Genomic DNA, 24,058 nt, shown 5'->3' with positions numbered 1-24,058 from the left:
TTCCCCCCCCCCCTCAACTTCCTGTCTCTGCCAGGAACTTGCTCATCTCCTAGGAGTCAGTCTCCAGTTCTGTCTCTCACTCTCTCTCCTTTTCTCTGCTTCTCTGGGTGCCTCTCAGCCTCTGTTTCTCTCCCCTGTCCCGGGGAGGTGGTGGCAGTAGGACCTGCTCAGGCTCCTTCAGGAGAGGAAAAGCAGCCCTGAGTCTCTCTGCCCAGCTACAGCCCCAGAGAGAGTAGGAGGGAGAGATGCTGATGGAGATGCCCCCAGTCCCCGCCCCAGGCTCATCCAGCTTGCTCTTGGCCTCTGGCCCTCCCCTGGAGTCCCCAGGTGGAAACTAGATCCACAGCCCCCATTCTGTTCCCTGTGTGCATCTCACACCCTCCCTGTAGTTAAGAGGTAATGGTGGTCTTACCCTTCCATGTCCCCAGAGTGTGCTGTCTGGAGGCCACGCCCTAAGAATTCAAATCTAGATCTGCAGGGTCGTCGGTATTCACCACTTCACGAGTGAGGGGACCAAGACTCAGAGAGGGTGTGCCCCAAGTCCATGACTCTCAAGTGATGGGTCCAGGACATGAATTCCAGTCTTAGTTTTTTTTTTCCATTCTCACCCAAGGACATTTTTTTACTGGAAGGGAGAGAGGAAGAGAAAAAGAAAAACATCAATCTGACAAGCATGGATTGATTGCCTCCCACATGCACCTAGACTGGGGATTGAACCCTCAACCCACCCAGGCATGTGCCCTGACTGGGAATCGAACCCACAATCTTTCAGTTATGGGACGACACTCCAGAAAACTCATCCACACCAACAAGACTCAAACTTCAGTCTCACTGAGTCCATGAGCCTTCTATTCTTTCTGGATGCTTCCACATGGTTGTACCACAGAATCTCTGGGCCTGGGCATGAGAGTGCAGACCTCTGGGGAGTGAGCTCCAGGAGGCTGCATTTTTATAATGCTCCTTAGGTGACTCCATCCACAGCTGTGAGAGCCTTGGCCAATCCAGAGCGGTGCCTGGACAGAGGGGATTAAGACACAGAGCACTAATGGGTTCCCCCAGGGACAGTGCTGGGACCATCAAGGCCAGCCTGTGACTGGTGGTGAACAGAGCGAGAGATTGGGGACTGGGACCTTTGGTGACTCACAGGAGGCTCCACCCATCCCTTCCCCAGGTTGGCATCAACTTACTGAGTCACCATGTGAGTGAATAGACCATGTAGGTGACTGGACCATACGGGGAAGTGGCCTTGGTCTTCTGGAGATGGAAGCATTTTTTTTTTTAAATCACTTTCCCTCATCCTAATAGTTTTCTCCCACACTCCTTCGAAGGCCAGTCAGGTAGCCCCTGCCTGCCTACCTCTGTGTCTGTGTCTGCTTTTCTTACATTCCTCCCAAGCCTGAGAAGAGAGGTTTCAAAGTTTTTTAAAAAAGATTTTATTATTATTATTTTATTTTTAGACAGAGGGGAAGGGAGGGAGAAAGAGAAGGAGAGAAACATCAGTGTGTAGTTGCCTCTCATGCGCCCCCAACTGGAGACCTGGCCCGCAACCCAGGCATGGGCCCTGACTGGGAACTGAACCAGAGCCCTTTGGTTCGCAGGCCAGCACTCAATCCACTGAGCCACACCAGCCAGGGCAGGTTTCAATTTTTATGGAACCTCCTTATTTAAGTCGGACACTAAACATCTATTGTGTCATTTTCAGCTTTACAACATTCTGTGGTGGGTGTACTGTTCTCTCCATTTTACCCGCGAGGAAGTTGAGGCTCAATGTCATGTAGTCCTCTGGGCTGTGAAAGATGCTTGTGAATTGATAACAGTTAGAAATGTGGGCAGAAGAGAGGACAGGGGATCCACTGGCTTCTCAGCAGGACCTCCAGAGGGTGGCCTGCCTTGTCTGTGGGATGACACCTGAGTTCCATTCTTGCCTTGCGCCAATAGCTATGGGACCTGGCTGGACAGTCTCCTCATTGCCAGGCTGCTTGAGGAAGGGGACCCCGTCAGGGGCATCACTGCTTGTTTCATTGAGCAGCACAGAACTTTTACAAAATAGACTCTCTGTAACTTTTGCAGAACACCTGCTCTGCACGTGCCCTCAGGCCATGCTGGTTCCACCTACTGTCTCCCTAGATGCCAGTTGCACATTTCATGTCACGTGCAGTCCCCTGACCCAGTTGGATCCCCCCAAGGCTAGGAATTGTGAGACATGATTTCTGTTTAGAGGTGGCATGTGGTCTCCAGATTTGTTCCTCATTTCTTCACTCAACGAGAATGAAAGGGCCTGGGAGTCAGCCTGAAGTTGTGGCTCCACTCACAGGGGGAGCTTCTGGGAGGAGGAGGGCCTGGTGTTTTGTGATGCAAAGATGCACAGAGCCTAAATGCAGCAAGTGGTCATGGGGGAGGGGCGGAGGCAGTGTCACCAGGAGCAGGAGACAGTTGTAACTGAAAGCAGGTCTGGCTGCCTGCTGCTACAGAAGCCAGTACTGGAGAGGTGGGTGCTAATGTAAAGGAAAGTGGTTTATTTTCAGGTGCTGGCCATCTGGGAGATGGGGGGATTCATGTCTTAAACCCCATCTCCCCATCTCAGTGGAGACAGAGGTTTTTCATAATGAAGGAGAGGGAGAACCAAGAGAACAGGGAGGGGGTTGAAAAGTTCTCTACGTGCAGATGAGCACAGTCCATTCTGATAAGGCAAGTGATGGTGCGGTGTGTATCGTTCTGGCTTAGTCATCCTGGCTTCACGTCTTCCTACTTTCATGGATGAAGGTCAGCAAATCTCCCAGAATTGGGAGGCTTGAAGGTTGGATTCTCTATCTTTTGAAGCTAATTCTTAGGATTCTTATGCATATATGCTCTTCATTTACAAGCTACATATTAGTCAGAGTTAGCACTTACAGAAACACTATCTAAAGAATGGTGGGGTGGGTTACAACTTCCCACTGTGAGCCATGGACCACATTTTGAGGATCACTGCCTTAGACCTTCCCCAAGTTTTCCCAAGCTTCCGTTCTCCCATCCTCATTGGCCACATCCATCACTGTCCCACCCTTTGCCCCTCCATCGCACCTTACCCTCCTCCTTCTGTTTTCCCCCCAAGATCAGAAACAAGGCAAAGATATCTGCTTTCACTACCTCCATTCATTGTGCTGGAAGTTCTAGCCCTTGAAATAGGAAAGAAAATGAAATAAAAGTGTTCTACTGTGTTTTCTTAGATCCTGTATTTATCTGTTTGACATCCAATCATCACAAGGTCTATTGCACTAACTCTATTTCCTCCCTCCCTCCCTTCTTTCCATCCTTCCTTCCTTCCTCCCTTCCTTCTTCTTTAATCCTCACCTGAGGACATTCTTATTGGTTTTAGAGGGAGGGGAGGGGAGGGAGAGAGAGGGGAAGAGAAACATGGGTGTGAGAGAGAAACATAGATGGGTTGCCTCTTGAACACGCCTCAACCGGGGACTGAACCTGCAACCTAGGCATGTGTCCTGACTGGGAATGGGACCCACAGCCTTTCAGTTTACAGAACAACGCTCCAACCAACGGAGTCACACTGGCCAGGGCAATATTTTCTTTTTAAAACATTTTTATTGATTGATTTTTTTTGAGAGAAAAACAAAAAAACATCAATTTGTTGTGCCACATATATGCATTCATTGGTTGCTTCTTGTATGTGCCCTGACCAGGGATCAAGCCTTGCAACCTTGGTATTTTGAGACAATGCTCTAACTAACTGAGCTACCTGGCCAGGGCCCTAGCTATATATTTTTATTTTCTATATACTTGATGCTCTGTCATTTGCAGCCTCCCTGACTCGGGGAGACTGCCCCTCCCAGGGCTAGTCAGTTCTTAGAGATAGCTAAGGGTTCTTCTGGATGCATGCCTCTCGTAAGCAAACTCACCAATCTTCAACTACCTCTTTCATCTATCTAACTCTCACACATCAAGCCTCTATTTCCCTCACCCTAAATCAACCCTGAGCTAGGTATTAGGCACCTAGAAATGGCACCAATAGCCTAAAGTCCACTGGTATTAGTCACACTAGCCAATCCTAAACTGATTCCCCCGTCCTGCCCTGCTTTTCCTGCAGAAAACACAATGACTGTGACCTCTGCTTTCCTCTTGTTCTTGGGCCTGTCTCCTGACTGACACTGGTGCCCATGCACGGCCTGGCCTGCCCCTCCCCTTGGGAAATGTCAGGAATAAAAACTGGCTTTCAATGGCATTAGCCTCTCTGACCTGTCATTCAGTCACCTTTATAAATTAAAACCCTGTGAGTACAACCATTAAGGCAAAAGTCATCCAGATTGGAAAGGAAGAGGTAAAAACTATCTTCATTCACTGATGGCCTGATTGTGTATGTAGAAGATCCACTGGAATTTGTAAAAAAGCCACTACAGACTATAAGTGAGTTAAGTAAGATTGCAGGGTACAGGGTCAATATACAAAACTCAGTTATATTTCTATACACTGACAAAGAATTGGAAGTTGAATTGACAACAATACCATTTACAATAGTATAAAATATGAAAGACTTAGCAATAAATATGACAGAAAGCAGGATACAATAAAACCTTTCCTGGTTCATTGTAGTTCTGAGGTCGTTTTGTTTTACTCATATGCATTTGGAGATACTTCTCTCTGTTAAGGCAGAAACTGCAATTGTGAATACAGTTCTTAAAGCAATATTTAGATTAGGAAATGCCATGCATCTTACACAACATATTCATGTGTGGGGGTGGGTCACAAATCAGAAATTGTTGCAGAAAATATTTTAATTTCATGATCTGACTTGTTATCACTTAGATCATGATTTTAACCACTTTTTAAAGCAACATTGGTAGCATGCTTCATGCATGATATGGCAAACCCACATATACCACACGTGCATGTATAATGTGTACACACACACGCACATGTAGCTGTGTGATGAGAATTGTTTAAAGTGCTACAGCGCCGTGTGCAGCTGTGATGCAGAGCGTGCTGCTTTGTACCCGGAACCACAAATTGGAACAGGAAGAGAAGAAAGAAAGTGGGTGCCGACACAAACAGGACACGATTGTTTGCAAAACTCTCCTGCGTTCCAGTTATCTGAGGGGAAGACTTAACAAGTTAGTTAATTTGTCTTTCCTGTAACGTCTGTACCTCCTCTGCTCATTTCCTTCACACAGACCTGCGCAAAGACAGACATCTCCATCAACAAGGGCCTCCCCAAGCCTTGTGGCATTTGGGTCCAGTCCCCTTGGGTCCGGACATGGGGCAGGCTGTGGGGAGAAGCACTTCTGTGGGGTTGGAAGGGTATTAGTCACAAGAGCCCTCTTTATAGGTCACAAGTTTTGCTGGGCCAGCACAGGAGTGCTGGAATCCAGGTGACCCGGCAGTTCATGTGTGTTTCATAAATTCACCTGTGTGTTTATGTTCAAGACTTTCTGGAGCCCGGGGTCAGGGTAGGATCCCTCTTGCCTGACTCTGTTCGCAGCGCCTGTCAAGCAGCCCTCTCTGCACAGTTCTCCCTCCCTCCCTCTGAGTCTGGATTCTGCTAACCACTCTCTCAGGCCTGCAGGTGGAAGAGCAGACTCGCTGGGCCGAACTTGGGCCACCACACTGCCTGTTCTAGTGTTCCTGCACCCTGCCCACCCCTTCCTCTATAGTATCCCCTTTCTTAAGCTCTCTTCTAGTTGCTGTCATCTGAGAAAGCCATATGTTTCCACCCAGGACCCACCCTGCTTCTTGACTGGACCAAGGTCATGTGGAGTGTGAATTTGCTGTTGACAAAAGTGTGGTGGATAAAAAGGGAACGTGCTCAGTGGCTCTTTGTTCTATTTATTGCAGAAAACCCTGCTATGGGAGAGCCAGAGTGTAGCCTAGGAAGTGTGGACAAGAAGAAAAAGGGTTTATAGTCAACCCAAAAAATGTATCTTACTTTTTTTCCACTCTTGGACCTTAGGTCCACTGACTAAAGTAAATCCTACTACTGCTATGACAAACAACCCCCAATGCCTGTAGTTTAACACAGTGGAAGTTTGGTCCTGAATCATATAGCATTTCATCGTGAATGTTCCTGGTCCAGGGCTTCTTGGGCATCTCTCCTCCAGTTGAGGACTGAGGGACCCAGATTCCTTCTGTCCATAGCTTCACCTCCTCTAATTCCTTAGGGTCCTCTCCATCCACCTGGCAAATGGGGAGACAGTGTGGAGGATTGCACAGACAGGTTACATCACTTCTGGAGGTAATACGTACACATCACTTTCTCCCACACTGAATTGTCCAGAAATCACTTGTCTGACTTCCACCCATCTGTAAGACAGGCTAGGAAATATATTTAGATGTGGGACTAGGATCATGGTGAAGCAAGAGAGGCACTCACCTCAGACTGAAGATATAAGGGGAAGGCAAGAAACTAGGTATACTTTAAAGTTATCATTGATTTTATTAAAGCCAGGTAGGTAGCCCTGGCCAGGGTGGCTGAGTTAGTTGGAGCATCATTCCATGAACTGAAAGTTCACGAGTTTGGTCCCCAGTCAGGGCATGTGTGATGTATCTCTCTGGCTTTTCTCCCTCTCTGTCTTCTACCCCTCCTCTCTCTCTCTCTTCCTCCCTTCCCTTCTCTCTCAAATCAATAAGCATGTCCTTGGGTGAGGATTAAAAAGAGCCACATAGGTAAAATTATAAAAAATTTTTTGGTATAAGTAAAACATTTCAACTTAAAATAGTATTGTGAGTTTTAATAGACCTGCTTTTTCGTTTTTCAATATTTTTCAACACTTCAGTGTTTTGTGAAAATTGACCATTAAAAATACATAAAACCATAAACATAGGGGCCCACACTTTTGTGCATCTAGTAGGAAAAGGATCTAGGTTTTGAAGAACACAAAACAGTTTCTGCCAGTTCCTCGTGCTTTATTGCTCATCCTTTATTCATTTCATTTTTTATCTTTCTTCCTTAATAATGGATGCCTTTAAAACAGGCCATTTCTCTCTGCATACAGCTTGCATGGTGTCTCAAGGTTTTGGTATGATGTGTTTTCCTTCCTGTTGCTTTCTCTGTGGTTTTTATTTTCTTTTTAATTTCTTTTTGATCCAAGAGATATTTGATTGTGTTTCTTTATTTCCAAGTACATGTAGTTAAGACTTTTTGGTCCCATTAATAAAGAAAAACAGCCTTATTAAGATATAATTCACATACCATACAATCCACTCACTTAAAGTGTATAATTCAGCGGTTGATTTGAATGTGGTAAAAGCTAAAGGTTGAAGTGGAAGGTTGACCAGTTAGCTCTGAACAGAACACTCCTCCTGCGTGCCTGCACTGTCCGGCTGACACCATTCAGTTGCCTTCATCTGATGCCTCCAAGGATGAGGCCTTGGTAACCTGTTCCTGCCATACAGTATTGTTCACTGTAGTCCCCACGCTGTACATCACATCCCCAGGACTTATTTTACAGTTGGGAGTCTGTACCTTTTGACCCCCTTTATGTCACCCATGCCCAGCCTCCATCTCTGGTAACTTGTATCAATGAGCTCATTTTCTTCCCAGATGCCCCATATAGGTGAGATCACAGGGTAATTGCCTTCCTCTGCCTGGCTTATTTTGCTTAGCATAATACCCTCAAAATCCATCTACACTGTTGTAAGATTGCTGTCTTTTTAATGGCCAAATACTATCTCATTGCCTATACATACCACATTTGCTTTATCCATTAATCCATTGACGGACACTTCGGTTGCCTCTATGTCTTGACTGTGGTGAATAATGCTGTAATGAACACAGGGGTCCAGACATCTACTCAAGTTAGTGTTTTCCTTTCCTTCAGATAAAAACCCAGATGTGAAATTTCTGTATCTTAACAGTTAATCTCTTGTTTCACTGAGATCTGACTTTTGTCATTTTTTAAGAAAAGCAAAATATTTTTTTTAAAAAAGAAAAGCAACTATATTTCCTGAGTTATTTCATATTTGAAATGTTTATCTGTTGCCTTTGCCTTTCCAGCTGAATAATAACTTTAGCTAAGTGTAAAATTCTTGTTTTTTTTTAGTTTGTGGTTTTTGCAAGTATTGTTCTTCTAGCGTTGAATATTGCTGTTTATTAATCTAAGTCAATCTAAATTTTTCTCTTATAAGTGACTTAAGCCTTTTTTGCTTAAATGCCTAAAGGAGTCTCTCGTTTATCTTTAAAAGCCAGTGATTGTACAAGTGACGGCCCGGTGCTGGCTGCTTAGTGTCGGATTTGCTGGTATGTGCGAACACACAGACTTCAAGCATGTAAAGAAAATGGTGGAATAACAAATCAAAAACTCCACAGCTTTGTGAATTATGACATGGATTCAGCTGTGAATACAGAAATAAACACACAGCACCCCGGAGCTCAGAAATTATTTTTCTTACATAAAGAGAGATCGGGAAGCAGGCAGCCCGAGGTTGGCACAGCAAGTAGATCTTTGACACCTGCTTCTCGGAGAACGTGGACTCACCGAGGAGCTCACCACAACCCTCTTCAGTATCCGTTCGGACCTGGGAGTAAACCTATCACCTATATCGCAAGTTTAAAAAATAGGAAAAAAATTCACGTGTTGAAAAATTACACACACACACACTCAGGCTTTCCACTAGGGTGGCTCTGATAAAGTGAAATGGAATCATCTTGTGCCTTTGCAAGGCGTGTTGATACTCTACACAGAAACTCCTGCACATACATTGGCGATCTTCATGCTCACTGATGAAGTATAGATGTCGCTGGCTCTGTCCTTCCCCTCTTCCCCTCAGCACTGCTTCTCCTTGTGGGAACTAAACCCCTCAAGATGTACTGGACCACTGCCACGCTGCTCTCCCTGCCACCACCCACATCCCGACTCCTGCTGGTTGCTTTTATGGCCTGCGCATTATAAAGAGATCAGAGAAGGGGGAGAGTGGACTGAGAGGAAGGGCTTTCAGGCTTGACCATCACACCAGCTTCTCCATCCACAAAGCCCAAAGACCCGCAGAAGTGCTCAGGTGGGGCAGATGAAGGAGAGGAGGAAGTCCACCTCATTGCGGACAACCAGCCGCCCTGGGTGGATGCTGTCAGGCAGGGCCAGGCTGGAGGTCATTTCCCAGGCATCCACAAAGGCCACACGGAGGTCAGCAAAGGCAGCTCGGAGGAGCCGGTTCATCTGGAGGGTGAACCAGTCACTGCCATACACAGACTTGTAGCCGGTGTTGGCCAGTTTGATGACCACAAGGGTGCGGGGCTCCCGGGCCAGCAGCGCAGCCACGGCCGCCCGGATCCCTGCCAGTCGTCGCACAAAGATGGATGGAGGGAAGGTGGTGAAGTGGGCGCCCAGCCCCAGCACCACCACGGTGTGGGGGCCCCCAGCTAGGCCCCCCAGCTCCCGGACCACGGAGTGCAGGGAGGCCACTGGAGTGCGGAGGGAGCGCAGGGGCCAGCTGTGGGCCCGCCAGTGCAGCACTGTGTTCCGAGTGGTCTCCACGGCCATCAGGGGTCCTGTCTGATACGTGGCATGTAGATCCAAGGGCTTCAGGGCTGGGGGAGGTGGAGACAGGAGGCTTAGGGGTTAATTTAGGACTGTACTTCCTGGTTTAAAAATACAGAAGATCTAACATTACTTTCCTCTATCATTCTATGGCCCAGTCTCCCGATTTTACTCTCCCAATCTATAACATTGCCAGTGACCTCCTAGTCACCAAGTCTGAACACCTGTTCTCTGTCCTCCACCCTCCTGGCTCCTTGTAGTATTCTGTCTCATTGATTTTCCTCTCTTAGCAGTGTGCTGTCACTCTCTCCAGCGCCCTTTCAGACCTGGCACTCCAACTCAGACTCATTCACTGGCTCCCGGCAGCCACACCCGCATGAAGACTTGCTCCAGGCTAGAGATTCGGGGTTGTCCAGCTTTTGTCCTTTCACAATGGTGCCCAGCCTAGGGGGCCAGCGACTCTTGAAATATAGTCTGCCTGCTTGGTCATGTGTCCTGACAGAGAGCTAGATATACCTGCAGGAAAAGGCTCTTCATTTCTTTGCACAAAGTCCCTGTGTGCTTGCTCCCCAGTGTGCTTCATGGCTGTGCGGGCACAGAGGGACACCTTTCTCTAGTCCACAGGAAGGTGCCAGATCAGCTAGCAGAGTTTCTGCTTTTCCCAACCTCCTGTCATGAGCTTCCATCCATCTTTAAAAACAACTCTTGTCTAGAAAACTCACCCACTCCACCTGGCCATGAGCAGAATTGTCCCAAAGGGACCGGAGCTCCCTTTTTCCCAAAAGGAGGGGCTGCACCCAAACTGACCCTCCTTGGAGTCTGGGAGCTTCAACCCTTCAAGCAGAAGTGTAGGTAACTGTCTCACAGACCTCAAGGTCTCCAGGTGGGGGCAGCTGGTGTTTTCCAACTTCTGTAAACAAATGGCAGCCCACATGTATTTTGTGCTAAGACTCCCAACAAGGCTGCTCTTCTGTGTGTAGGTAAGAAGGGAGACCTATGATGGGGGGCAGGCATCTCCTCCATGAGAGCATAGACCCACCCCGTGGGCCCCACACACCTCTCTCTATAGGACGATGGCGGAACATGGGGGGGATGGGGCTGGGAGCTGATGCTCTTTCTTTCCCTGGCTCTCCTGTTAGAGCCCCAGACTGTCCACTTCACTGCTGCGGTTACGCACAGTCTGGGCACCGGTTCCCGCCCCTTCCTGTGCCCCAAACCCAGCTGCCCTGCCCGTACAAAGCACACTCCGCATCAAGGTAGATGTCGTCTGCCTTCTCAAAGTCCTGGCTCTGCTCTTTTTCCCTTGGGAGTCCTCCCCTCTCCTCTCATGGCCACTCACAGGGCACGGTGTCACGCAGATACTCCCACCACTGCCGAAGTGTGGAGTCCCCCATCATGTGGACCACATGACCAGCCAGGCAGTCCAGGATGCTGTCAACCGTGGAGAAGGTGCGGCTGGAGCAGGACAGTGAGTGCCACACGCCTTGGTGATAGAAGCCAGAAGGCTTTGGGCCTGGGATCCCAGGACGGCAGAGCTGTTTAGGGGGCAACACTGCAAGCAATTGTTTGCAAGCAAAACAGTCAGTGAATATGGAAGAAACTAAAGCTACAGGCCTGGAATAAGTGCTACCTTTTCTCTAGGCCCCAGTGTCACTTACCCAGACTCCTGTTGCTCTCCTCTGCCACCCAGATTGCAGAAATACTCTGAGGGAGGACCTTGTCTGTCACGTTCCTAAAGAGAAATTGGCAAGAAGGGAGCCCTTAATGGAAATGTGTGATAGGAAGAAATTCTAGGCTAAGGTGACATGAAGGTTGTTGGAGGAAAGGAAGTTCTCAAAGTCAAGGGCATCTGTCCAGTGTCAGGGCTCCTGGGAGACAGCTTGGGGAAGAGAGAGTGCTTGGAAACTGAAGTTCAGGGATCCAGGTCCTTTGAATTTCCTAGCCTCAGGGATTTCATCAGTGTGGAAAGCAGACGTGTTGTAAAATGTACCCAGGATTTTGGTTTTATTTAGATATGGTGAAGTCAATAGATCAGGAGATGATTGCCACTGAAAGCATAGTGTGTTACTCTATCTTTAAAGCTAATCAATAAAGTCCTAGAGGAGGGGAGGGGGGCATGGTGCACCATGCAGGGCCACTGGGGGAAGCACCGGGGTTGGCCAAGAGGCATAAGAAGCAGGGGAAAATGTGAGCAAAAGTCTTTATCGCAGTTTTTGTAGAAAGGAATAGGTGAGGAATGGTAAGCAGCTGAGTGGGTTTAGGATTGGATAGTTTGAATAATTTTGGTGGGCGCTGGGCTACAGAGGTAGTTGCCTGGTACTTGGCCCTGGGGTGATTTCAGGCAGGGAGATGGTGTTTGGCTGGAAGAACCTGATAAAAGGAGGAAGGAGTGCTGGTGTAGACTGGAGTGGGTGGGTTGCATATCAAAGGTGTGCTCAAGGCAACATGTTTGCTATCTCTAGGAGGTGGCTAACACTGGGAGGGGCAGGCCCACAAGGCCCCAAGATGTCAAAGCATCACAAAATATAGACATTAAAGACATGATTTGCTCCAGCTGGTGTGGCTTAGTGGGTTGGGCATCATCCCCCACACTGAAAGGTTGCCTCTTTGATTCCCAGTCAGGGCACATGCCTGGGTTGTGGGTTTGGTCCCACACTGGAGCATGCACTGAAGGCAACTGATAGATGTTTCTCCCTCACATCAATGTGTCTCTCCCTCTCTTTCTCCCCTCCTTCCCCCCTCTCTAAAATTTAAAACAAAAAACAAAAACATGGTTCAGCCCTGGCTGGCGTGGCTCAGTGGATTGAGCGCGGGCTGCCAACCAAAGGGTCGCCTGTTTGATTCCCAGTCAGGGCACATGCCTGGGTTGTGGGCCAGGTCCCCAGTGGGGGTCCTGTGAGAAGCAACCACACAATGATATTTCTCTCCCTCTCTTTCTCCTTCCCTTCCCCTCTCTAAAAATCAATAAATAAAATCTTAAAAAAAAACAACAACATGATTCATATAAGAAGGTGATTGGATCCTTTTGTAAGAAGTCTTCGTTCTCCTGTTGGTCTCACTGAGCCCACTCCAGTGGGACTCTTACTCCCAGAAATGGCAAAATCCAATGTCAGTTCTTTGTCATTCCTGACCATTGGTCAGCCCAGCAGTACTCCCTCCTCCCTGAGGCATGCTCTCTCCTTGGTTGCCGGGACACCTCCCTCTTCTGGTGGCCCCTTTTGCTAGTCTCCTCCCCAATCTTTTTATATGGGAGCATCCAGACATGGTCCCTGCTCCTCTGTTTGGATCACATTCCTTCCCTTGAGGGTCTCACTCAGCCTCCTGACTTTAACTTCCCCAGTTAGATCTCCAGCCCAGATTTCTCTGTCAAATTCCAGATCTCTGTATCTGACCATCTGCTCCATATCTCCACTTGATGTCTGATACGTGTGACCAAATTCCTGATCTGCACCCCACCCTGCCACACCCAGCGCTTTCCCCACTTCAGCTGATGGCAATTCTGTCCTTCCAGGTGAGCAGGCCCCACACCCTGCAGCCATCTGTGAGTTCTCCCTTTTTGGCACACTCCACTTTGTGTGTCTCAGGAAATTCTATGGGTGCTTCCTTCAGAATACATCTAGAAATGAATCACTTTGGACACCTCTATCACTGCAACCTGAGGTCAAAGCCTTCTACCTTTCATTTTCCCAAAGATCCCTTTTATCTTACAGCAAACCCCATCATATCTACAGTAGAGCCTTTCCTACTTATGCCACATCCTTCCCTTAACCTTACTGATCTTTTCACCCACCACCTCCCTGCTCTTTACACCATCTAGCTATCTGGCTTCTTACTCTTCCTCAGACATACCAGGCATTCCCCCTGCATGGGACCCTCTTCTCCCAGGGATAGCCTTGGCCAACTCTCTCATCCCCTTGAAGTCTTTGTTCAGATGTCACATCATTAGAGGTCCACACTGACCCCCCTATTTAACATTGCAACCTGACCTGGACACACTCCTAATCCTCACCACCTCCATATTTTAAATTTCCCGTAGTTTGAGTCTCCTAACATCCTATAGAATTTACTTATGTTATGTTTATTGTTATCATCCCTTTCTTCTCTTACAGAAGCTTTACCAGGGCAGGTCCTATCTGCTTTGCTCACTGCGGCTTTCCCAGTGTCTGCAGCAGGGCTGTGCTTGTAACAGGTGCTCAGTAAGCACTTGCTGAGAGACAGAATAGACTGACTAAAGAGGCTGTGTCCCAGGAGTAATAGCAGACTTAAGAGTTGGAAAATTTTAGTTTAAGGTAAATAGTTATGAGCCTAGTAAGGAATGTATATGTTAAAGCTTTTGATTCAGATCCTACAGATAAGGCCCATCCTGGCTCCTGGGAAAACAGCTGACCTCCTGGGGCACTGCTAAAGATTACCGCCTGGGGACAAGTGGAGGCATCCGGGCCTTTGTGTTCCTGGGAGAGACAGACGACCCTGGGAATAGCTAACTGCCCAGGGAGAGAATACTGCGGTTTTTTAAATCTAATTTTCCCTGAAATTTCAAAACCCCTCACCGCATTTTGTTCTCTGTTATAAAAACACTGGCTTGGAAAGAAAATGTAAGATGGTCTGTTAGGGTATAAACCAGCCATCTTCTCAGATCGCTGGCCATCTGAATAAAGCGCCCATAAAGATTCAATTGCTGTCATTGCTTATTGGGTTTGGTAGTGACAGGCAGCCCAAAAGCTGGCATCTCTTCTGTTTTCAGGAGGAGACAGGAGTTTGCTTTCAGAAAGAAGGGGGAACAAGAAAACATTCCTAGAATCTAGGAAAATGCCTAAGTGTGGCCTGTCCCAAGAGTGTCAGGTCCCTAGAGCCCCCGAGAGGTTACAGAGCTTCAGGAAGTAGGTGTGGGATTATCCCAAAGACTCTAGAGCGAGTTGGAGATGCCTGTCCTAGCAGAGCCCAAGACCACTCAGGCTTGGACAACGGGCACTCCGGAGTGACCACTGTGGACAGTTGACTAAAGAAAGAAAGATCCCTCATGGTCAAGTGTCAGTTCCTTGGCAGGACCCTAGGCCAGGGGAACCCTTCACACGAGCCCTGCTACAGAGGCCCTCAGAATGGGGCTAAAGTTGATGTGAAGAAAACACTTGACCTTGGAATTGCAAATGCATGTCCGCTACACATTCGTCACATGTGTGGTTATCTGTCTAATGCCTGTCTTCCATTAGTACACTGTTAGCTTCTGCAGGATGAGACCATTCAGCCCTGCTCTCCTCTCTCCAGGACCTCTAGGACTTTGGATGGTGTCTAGCACAGAGTTGGGGCGGGGAGGTGAAGCTCAAGAGGAGCAAACACCTGAGATCAGATGGTAAGAGCCAACAAGCCAGGTAAGTGCTATCTCTGTTATAAGCCGTTTACATATATTAATTTATTTGTTCCTCACCACAAGTCTATAAGGGTAGTATTATTATTATCCCCTTTACCCATGAGAGAACAGAGGTGCGGAAAGGATAAGTAACTTGCTAGAGATCCCATGCAAAGAAGCTGGCAAACAGTAACACAGTGGGAGAAGTGATTTAAACCTTGTAGTTTCATTCCAGAGACTCAGGCTTGACCTCCAAGTGACATCCTGAGATTGAATCTTAGATTTATTTCCAGTCAACCAAGGCCAAAAAAGATAGGTGGTTTTCCTTTTCTGACCAAAGAGGGCATGAAAATTGGTCCTGGTGCTACATTTTCATGTCAGGAGGTAAATGTTAGTGGGAAGTCCCTAGACATGAAGATGGCCGAGAGCCTCCAGAGCTGGCACGCGGGTGTCTCCAGCTCAGCTTGCCTTGGCGCTTCAGGCCAGCTGGGCCCTCCAGGCCTCATAGCAGCCAGTGATAAGTTCACGCTCTCTGAGGACATGGAGCACCAGCTATCTCACCTGTCAGCCCTCCCACCTGAGTCTCTGCCTGTAGCCATAGCCTATTCTCTCCCTTCCCCCTCCTAGGGGGTTCCCTCCACCTCTCCTGCTCTCTACTGTCCTCCCTACACCAGCCTTCTTGTGAGACCGTTTTTGCTTCCTTCTCCTATTGTCTCTCTGAAGACCAGAGACCAGATGCCCGGGTCTCCCATTTTAAAAAATGCTTCCCTCACCCCTGGGATCTCTCTAGCACCAGCCCTGTCTCAGATCTTCTCAGGGACAGAAGGGCTCACTGTGAGCAAGTCTGTTTTCATGGTCTCCTCTCCCTAATTCCCATTCTCTCGCCACCCAGGAGGCTTGCTCCCTGAGACTGAGGACACTTCTCAGCCTTTATTTTGCTTGGCTTCCAGGCTGCAGTCTCTGTTCCCGTCTCACTCAGTGGGGTCACATCCACCCTCTCTACTCTCTGACCACATATAACGATGATTTCTAAATTAACATCTCTCCTCGCAGGGGCTGTCAGTAGGGTGGAGAGCACTGGCACACTTCTCTTTTGCCAGCGGTCTGTGGTTCTCCCTAAAGTTTCAGCTAAATCGTCACCCGCCCTGACCACCATAGATCAGATGGGGGGCCCTTTCCCCACATCCTCAAACCACTCAGTGCATACAGTTAAGCACTTATCATGCTTCCTTTTTTAAAAACTCATGCATGTCTTCACCGAAAATGTGTAGAGGGCAGGGATGCTGACTGTTACGTGTATAATATATATTATATTACATAATATGTATATTGACCTGAGCATATAATAGGTGCTCAGAAGGTGTATGTAATAGGAGTGTATAGATTAATGATAAGGGCAGGGGCTCAGGCAGAAGAATCACAGGAATGAGGATTCAGGAGTTGGGGCAGTTATCCCTGAATGCTGGGTTTCTTACCACACCAGCAGGGCCTTCTCATGTGATGTGGTCACATTCCAGTATCGTCCACTCGAATGTCCCACCAGTGAGTCACAGGGCAGGGTGGGAGGTCGAGCGCAGAACCAGAGCTCCCCCGAATCTTCATCCCTGTAGTGACAGGTAGATTCTTCCTCCCCAGTTAATAGGGGGTTAATATTGCAAGTCACAATTTCTTCATATCCTGTGGGTCCCCGAAAATAGCCCATGAAATCGACTGTGGCCCATTGGTCTCTCCAGATTCTTCGCAGAACCCCAACGGCCTCGCTGGAGTGGACCAGCCGCACTTGCACCTGGGCCTGCCCAGCCCAGAGAAGGGGGAAGGACAGCAGGTATGTGCCATTCTCCAGATCCCGGACATCCCCAGGGACCCCTGCCTTCAAGTCGGGACCCAGCAACTGTGCCCGAAACAGATCTCCACCATGGGTCTTGGGCCTGCCCCGATGGTCTCTGGCCACAAGGATGGCCTCCAGGGAGCCTCCCAGGGAGTAGCTGGCCTGGGTAGGACCCCTCAAGCAGTAGGTGGAGGTCTGAGGACTGGTGGAGGCCAAAAGTTCCCCCTCATCTCCTGGGATCAGAGGCCAGTACAGAAGATGGGTCAGGTCTGAGAGCTCATGGGGGAGAGAGCCAGAGGACTTGCGGGCAGGTTGGGGCCTTGGGGACAGAGGGACAGCTCTGTCAGGCCAGGACACCCGGATGTACAAGATCTGTGGGGAGAAAAAGAGGAACCCGTCAATGGTTTGTACCTCTTCATATTTGTTTCTGGAAAGAAGTTCTCAATTTGCCAAATTTAGGTCTCTTTTGCCTGGTGGGTCTCAGGAAGGAATCCTACCTGCCCTGCCTTTTGCTACTTCTGACCCAAAGCTGTTGTCTGAGCCACCACCACATACCTCTGCAAACCCGTCTCGTGTTTAAAACCATATGTCTGTGGGTTTTGCTAAATCCCACGAAGAATAAATAGCATTTCTGTTTCCTGGTCCCTGCACGTTTCTGCCCACCACCCACTCACCTCTGACATAATTCCCACTGCCACCAGAGGGGGTCCAGGCTTGGACCCAGCCCCCATTTCTAGCTCTCCCCACTCCTTACAATTTCATCTTCTCTTTTTGGACCCGAAAACCCAGAGTAAATCCACTTTTCCCTCCTATTTTTCTCTTTCCACAACTCATTCCACTAGACATCTCCATCCTGGATTTAGAAGGAGGATGTCCTTTCCACATAGAAAGAGGAACAGTCGATGGGCTGTACATGTGGTGTCCTGGGGTTTCCTTATACTAGAGGCACAAAGGAGAGCCATGTGCAGTTAGAGTTGGGTTTTGGGGAAGAAATGGGCTGTGGCTCCAGCTCTCTCCAGCTCCCAACAAAAATCTAAGTAAGCACAACCTAAGTTGGCCTTGCCTCGTAGGAAACATCTGTATGGCTCAGAATCACAGTACAAATGCTTAGCAATTCCTCCCAGGGCAGGAAGTTAATTCAATTTAATGGCCCATCAGCATTTGATGGTCTCTAGAATTTATCTACCCTGCATCTGATTTATTCTCTGACTACACCTGAGCATCAAGGATCTTGACGGCCTCGCTCTGACTTTACTCATAGCACAGGCATTAGGTTATGTGTGCACATTCCCGTTCATTTGTTTTTCCCAGGAGCCAGGGCGCTGGGGATGCCCAAATGCCTCTCCTTACATTTCTCCTGGGTAAAATCAACATAAGCAGGAAAAAAAATTTGGGAGGTACCTCAGGAAGGAAGAACTGGCACAGAGGGGGAGGGGCAAAAGGAGACATTTCCTTCATGCAGATCATTGAGATCTATCCAAAAGGCACTTAATTAGCTATTGGAATTTGAATTTTTCTGTGTCATGTCATAGGAGTTGCTGTTGTAGTTTGTGACTGAGAAGTGGGGTGGTCATGTACCAGGGACCCATGTACCACGGGGCCAAGAGACATGCAATTGGGCAATGAGAGATGATATGGTAGAGAACCACAAGAGACCACCAATGACTCTGGGAGTGGCTTCGGATGAAACCCTTCATCCACAGGACCTATTGAGCCACCACCCCTTCCTCAAGCCAACAGTCAATCAGCTGGTCAGTAGCTGTGATCAGTCAACAGGAACAGATGTCCACCTCACTCAGGTTAGTGACAGGGAGGATCCTGTTTACTTTTCTGTCTCTTGTTTTTCCTTCCCAATATTGAAGGGGAAATAGAAGAGGAATGAGAAAGGTATGTGTGAGCAGAGCATGACTCACTCCCCAATTCAAAATAGCTGGAGCCTTAGCTGAATTTGGCAAGAGGGGATAGAGGGAGAAGGAAAGGACCAGAGGAGGAGAGCTTTAAATAGGGCATGAAGCTGAATTTGTAAGTGAATAGAACTGAGTCTTAGAAAATAAATTGATGGATAAAATAACTGAAATTGACTTAAAATTATGGAATTAGCCCTGGCCAGTATGGCTCAGTTGGTTGGAATGTCATCCCATACACCAAAATTTTGGAGGTTCAATTCCTGGTGAGGGCACACACCTAGGTTGCTTGTTTGATCCCTGATCAGGGAGCATATGAGAGACAATCAATTGATGTTTCTCTCTCACATCGATGTCTGTCTGTCTGTCTCTCTCCCCTCCTCTCTCTCTAAAATCAATAAACACATATTTGTTTTAAATTTATGGAATTAGACCTAGCTGGGTGGCTTAGGTGGTTGGAGCATCATTACTATACCAAAAAGTTGAAGGTTCATTTCCTGGTCAGGAGACATACCTATGTTGCAGGTTTGAACCCCAGTCAGGATGGGAGGCAACTGACTGATACTTCTCTCTCAAATAAAATATAAAGAAAGCAACAAAAAAAAGCAAACAGGCAAATCGTATCCTTGGGTGATGATTAAAAAAAAGGTTATGGAACTAGACTGAGATGTGATTAAGGAAGCCCAGGGAAAGGATAGCATTCGACAAACAGTTGATGGCAACAATTGGAACAATAAAATTACTTTTTAAATTATATTTTATTGATTATGCTATTACAATTGTCCTGATTTTTCCACCTTTGCCCCCCTCCACCCAGCACCCCCGACTCCCTCGGGCTATCCCCCCACCATTGTTATGTCCATGGGTCATGTGTATAAGGTCTTTGGCTTCTCCATTTCCTATACTGTACTTTACTTCCCCATGGCTATTCTGGAACTACCTATTTGTACTTCTTAATCCCCTCACCTCTTCACCCATTCTCCCCTCTCCCCCTTCCCATTTGGCAACCTTCTGGTAACTAACTCCTTTTTGGCTTCCTGGACTTGCATGTCTATTTCCTTCATCAAATTAGGTAAGTGTTATTTCACTATTATTTTAGATAGATTTCCAATTTCTTGCTCTTTCTTTTCTCCTTCTGGCACCCCTATGAGGCCAATGTTGGACCTCCTGAAGTTGTCCCAGAGCCTGCTTATACTACCCTCATTGTTTTGGATTCTTTTTTACTCTTGCTGTTCTGATTGTTTTTTTCCTTCCTTATGTTCCAAATCATTGATTTGATTCTCAGCTTCATCCACTCTACTGTTGTTTCCCTGTAAATTTTTCTTTATTTCAATTGGTGAATCATTCATTTCTGACTGGATCTTTTTTATGCTGATGAGGTCCTCATTAAGGTCCTTGAGCTTCTTATAACCAGTGTTTTGAACTCTGCATCTGATAGATTGCTTATCTCCATTTCATTTAGCTCTTTTTCTGGAATTTTGGTCTGTTCTTTCACTTGGGCCATGTTTCTTTGTCTCCTTGTTTTGGCAGTCTCCCTGTGTTTGTTTCTACATATTAGGTAGAGTTGCTTTGACTCCATGTCCTTGCAGTGTGGCCTCATGTAGTGTGTGTCCTGTAGGGTCCAGTGACACAGCCTTCCCTATCACCCAAGCTGGGTATTCGAGGTGCACCCTTCATGGGGGCTGAGTACACGCTCCTCTTGTAATTGAGCCTTGATTGCTGTTGGCAGATCAATGGGAGGGATTTATCCAGGCCAGTCAGCTGCAAGGATTGGCTGTGACCACTTACTACCAACCTCCACCCTCCATGGAGGATGAGCTATGCAGGGGCAGGGTGGTGGTACTCCAATGTGGTCTGCAGCTGTCCACTGGGTTTTCTGGCCCTGGGGTTTCCTGGGTGGTGCAGACCAAGGTCAGCCCCCACCTGTGTTTTGCCTGAGGCCACCTTTCCTGACTGAGAAAGTTCCATGAGAAGGCTACTATTTGTGGTGGGCTTGGAGATTCCCAGGTGAAGCCAAGCTGTGAAACTAATCTGGCTGCTGCTAGTGCCTGGTCTGGAGCTCACTGAGTCCAGCTGTTGCTTGTTTGATAGGATTTAGGAAGTTGTGAAGCATGAGCCAAGACCTGCCATTCATATGGAAAGGCAGCTTGTGTGGGCCTGAAAGTTGGATGGGGTGGAGTATCTGGGGTTCTCCAAGGCAGGTCAAACAGTATTAGCCAGGTTGATGGAGTCTCAAATTGACACCAGCCTGCTGGCTCCATGGTTCTGTGGGGGGAGGGCACAGAAATGGGACAACGGCTTCTGCTCACCTTGATGCCAGACACTTCAGCCTCTCCCAGTATGCCACTGGTGCCCCTCAAGCTGCCATCCTGGTGCTAGAGCTCAGAGGGAGTGAGTCTGAGTAGGTGAGTCTGTGTGTGGGTTCTTTAAGAGGAACTGTTTGGAATTATCGCAGTTTCTTCCACCAACTCAATCCCCACTGGTTTTTGCATCCAGAAGTTGTGGGAACTTATCTTCCAGGCACTGGAACCCTGGGCTGGGGGTACTGGTGTGTGGCTGGGCTTGCTCATTCTTGAGCTATCCCTCCCTAATCTTTATCCACCATACGTGGATGAAAGACCAGTCTGTTCCACATCTGTGCCCCTCCTACCAGTCTCGATAGATGTGTTTTCTTTAATTCTGTGGTTGTCAGACTTCCATTCATCTTGATTTCTGACAATTCTGAGTGATGGTTGTTCTATATTTTGGTTGTAATTTTGATGTTGTGTGAAGAGGCGAGCCATATCTGCCTATGCCACCATCTTGACCTGAAGCCACAAGTAGACTTTTTAACTACAAATTCAACTTCCACAACAGATATGAAGCTATTCAGGTTGAATATTTCCTTTTGAGTCACCTTTTGTTTTTGTCTTTCAAGGAATTGTCAGTTACCTGAAAGTTGTAGAATTTATTGGATTAAATTTGCTTATGGCATTTCATTATTATTTTAATATCTGTAGAATAGGTATTGATGACACTTTTTTACATTCCTGATATTGATAATTTCTGCCTTTACTCTTTTTTACTGATTAGTTTGACTAGAAGTTAATCAATTTTATTGATTTTTCTCATATAACCAACTTTCCAGTAATTCATTTTCTATATTTTTATGTTTTCTATCTTATTATTTCTGCTTTGGTATTTATGTTCTTTCTTCTGCTTACATAGAGTTTCTTCTTTTTCTGGCTTCTTGAGGTGGAAACTGAGTTCATTGATTTGAGATCTTCTTTTCTGACAAAGATATTTAATGCTATAAATTTCCCTCTGAGTATCTCACAGAATTTTATAGGTCTGTTATTATTTTCCTTCCATTCAAAATATTTTTCTAATTTCCTTTCAAATTTTTCCTTTGACCCACTGGGCTATTAAGAAGTGTGTTCATTAGTTTCCAAATATTTGGGAATTTTCTAGAAATCTTTCTGTTATTGATTTCTAATGTAATTCAGTAGCGATCAGAGAACACAACTTTGTATTTTTTAAACATTTGTGGAGGGAGATGATACAGAGAGAGGGAGAGAGATTGAGAGAGGGAGAGAGAGAGAGAAACTCATTTGTCAAGGAGCGAAATATTAGTGACCATAACCAGGCTAGGCCTGGATTCCAACAGATATAAGATGGTAGACAAAGAAAATGAATTTCCTCTTAGTATGGTACTTCCTGGTCGATGGGGAGAAAGTGAAGAGGTCCTAAGATACAATAGGGTAGGGTGGCTCAAGGGCTTATTGCTCTGTAGTTATATCAGGAAATGTCATCTTTTCCTCTACCAGGATCATGCCCTAAGGTATAAACTGTATTCTGACATAGCACTTCTCTACTGAATTCCTGTTTCCTGTTCTCTGATATGGACCTGAGTTGGACTAGAAAACAAAAAAGGATGCTTTTGTCCTTTGTCCAAGTGGTTTGTCCTTTGTAAATATATACATAGATTTATATACTTAAGTTTTCTTTTGCTTGTTTTCCCTATTTATTCCTGGTTAAGTTTTTGTTGTTGTTGTTGTTGTTTTTAAGAATTCAACTTTTCTCAGCAGAACCAAGAGGAAAAGGAAACTTCTACATATGTACCAGGTAGGGAGGAGGGGCAGGGTATCCTTAGAGATAAGGTATGAGATAATAGTGGCTTTCTCAGTTTTAAGAAGTAAGAAGGATCCAGGTGAACTGGGAAGAAATATAACAACTTAGGGAAAGAGAAAGCATAGACAGCTTATGTTCTCTTTTTCCCTCCAACAAGCTCCATTGGGCTAGTGTTTTGCATGCCCTTACAGCTACTATTACCTGATACAATGTGCTTATGCTCTTTCTATGATCTAGTTCCCCCATGACATTTCTGTTCTTGGATTAGAAACAGGAAAATAGAATGACAAAATGGAGAGCTTCCCTCAGCCTCCTTTGTCTAGATGAGAGTAACTGGTTCATGCCTATGGAGAGAGACAAGTGGAAAGAGGTCTACTCACCCAAATTGCAATGGCTGACCCCACAACCACAATCTTGTGCCACTTCAGCTGTGTGATGAATAGGTCTGCAGAAGCCTGGAGTTGTTTACTAGTCATCTGGTATGTGACCAAGACCCTAGGTAAATAAAAAGTGTAAAATCAGAAGGAGTAACATCATAAACAGGGTGAAATAAGAGTTGTCCAGCCAGCCTTGGCTTGGGGTGCTCAGTGGATTGAGCATCAGACTGCAAACCAAAGGGTCATGGGTTTGATTCCCAGTCAGGGCACATGCCTGGGTTGCAGGCCAGGTCCTCAGTATGGGGGGCACGAGAGGCAACCACACATTGATGTTTCTTTCCCTCTCTTTCTCCTTCCCTTTCCCTCTCTCTAAAAATAAATAAATAAAAACCTTAAAAAAAAAAGAGTTGTTCAGCTGTTCAAGATGGAGGCACAGGTAAGCACACCATGCCTTCTTGCACAATTATAGCAAAAATTACAAATAGACTACAAAACAAATCTCACACAGAATTGTCAGAAAATCAGGCTGTATGGAAGTCTGACAACCAAGGATTTAAAGAAGCCACATTCATCCAGACAGGTAGGAGGGGTAGAGATGCGCGCAGAGGTGTGGAGAGGTGTGGAGACAGAGAACGGCAGTTCCATATCCACGTGTGGTGGATAAATATCAGGAGGGATACCTTGGGAGTGAGGGATTCCAGCCCCAGACCAGACCACCTAGCCCAGGGTTCTAGCACCTGGAAGGTAAGTCCTCATAACTTCTAGCTGTAAAAACTAGTGGGGGTTGGGCAGTGGAAGAAACTTCGGGATTCTCAAGAGACTCCTCTTAAAGGGCCTGCAACAGACTTAGGACTCACATGGACCCACCTGCTCTGGGATTCAATACCAGAGCAACAGCTGGAAGGGAACCAATAGCATACAGGGAGAAAGTGAAGTGACTGGCATCAGGGTGAGTGCCAGGAGACAGCTTCTTCCTGGGCAAAACTCCAGAGGCCAGGAAATGGAAGCATCCCTTCTCTGAACCCTCCTCC

At 46.8% G+C, this 24,058-nt stretch overlaps 1 protein-coding gene across 1 annotated transcript in view; it reads right to left on the bottom strand.

Annotated features, from left to right (window-relative positions):
• Nucleotides 1–8,978: 8,978 nt before the first annotated feature.
• The window catches only part of LOC112314743 (NXPE family member 3-like), a 30,614-nt gene continuing 15,534 nt past the window's right edge, over nucleotides 8,979–24,058 (bottom strand). Inside the window, exons 4-8 of the mRNA XM_071220641.1 lie at nucleotides 23,031–23,145; nucleotides 16,284–17,008; nucleotides 11,120–11,193; nucleotides 10,801–11,013; nucleotides 8,979–9,511 (exon numbers count right to left, since the gene is read on the bottom strand). Coding sequence (XP_071076742.1) covers nucleotides 8,979–9,511; nucleotides 10,801–11,013; nucleotides 11,120–11,193; nucleotides 16,284–17,008; nucleotides 23,031–23,145 — 1,660 coding nt within the window. The remainder of the gene's footprint in view (nucleotides 9,512–10,800; nucleotides 11,014–11,119; nucleotides 11,194–16,283; nucleotides 17,009–23,030; nucleotides 23,146–24,058) is intronic.

The sequence above is a fragment of the Desmodus rotundus genome, chromosome 1 (assembly GCF_022682495.2).
Source record: "Desmodus rotundus isolate HL8 chromosome 1, HLdesRot8A.1, whole genome shotgun sequence".
Taxonomy (NCBI): Eukaryota; Metazoa; Chordata; class Mammalia; order Chiroptera; family Phyllostomidae; genus Desmodus; species Desmodus rotundus.
Note: the sequence above shows the minus strand (reverse complement) of the source record. Positions and strands in the feature narration are given on the sequence as shown.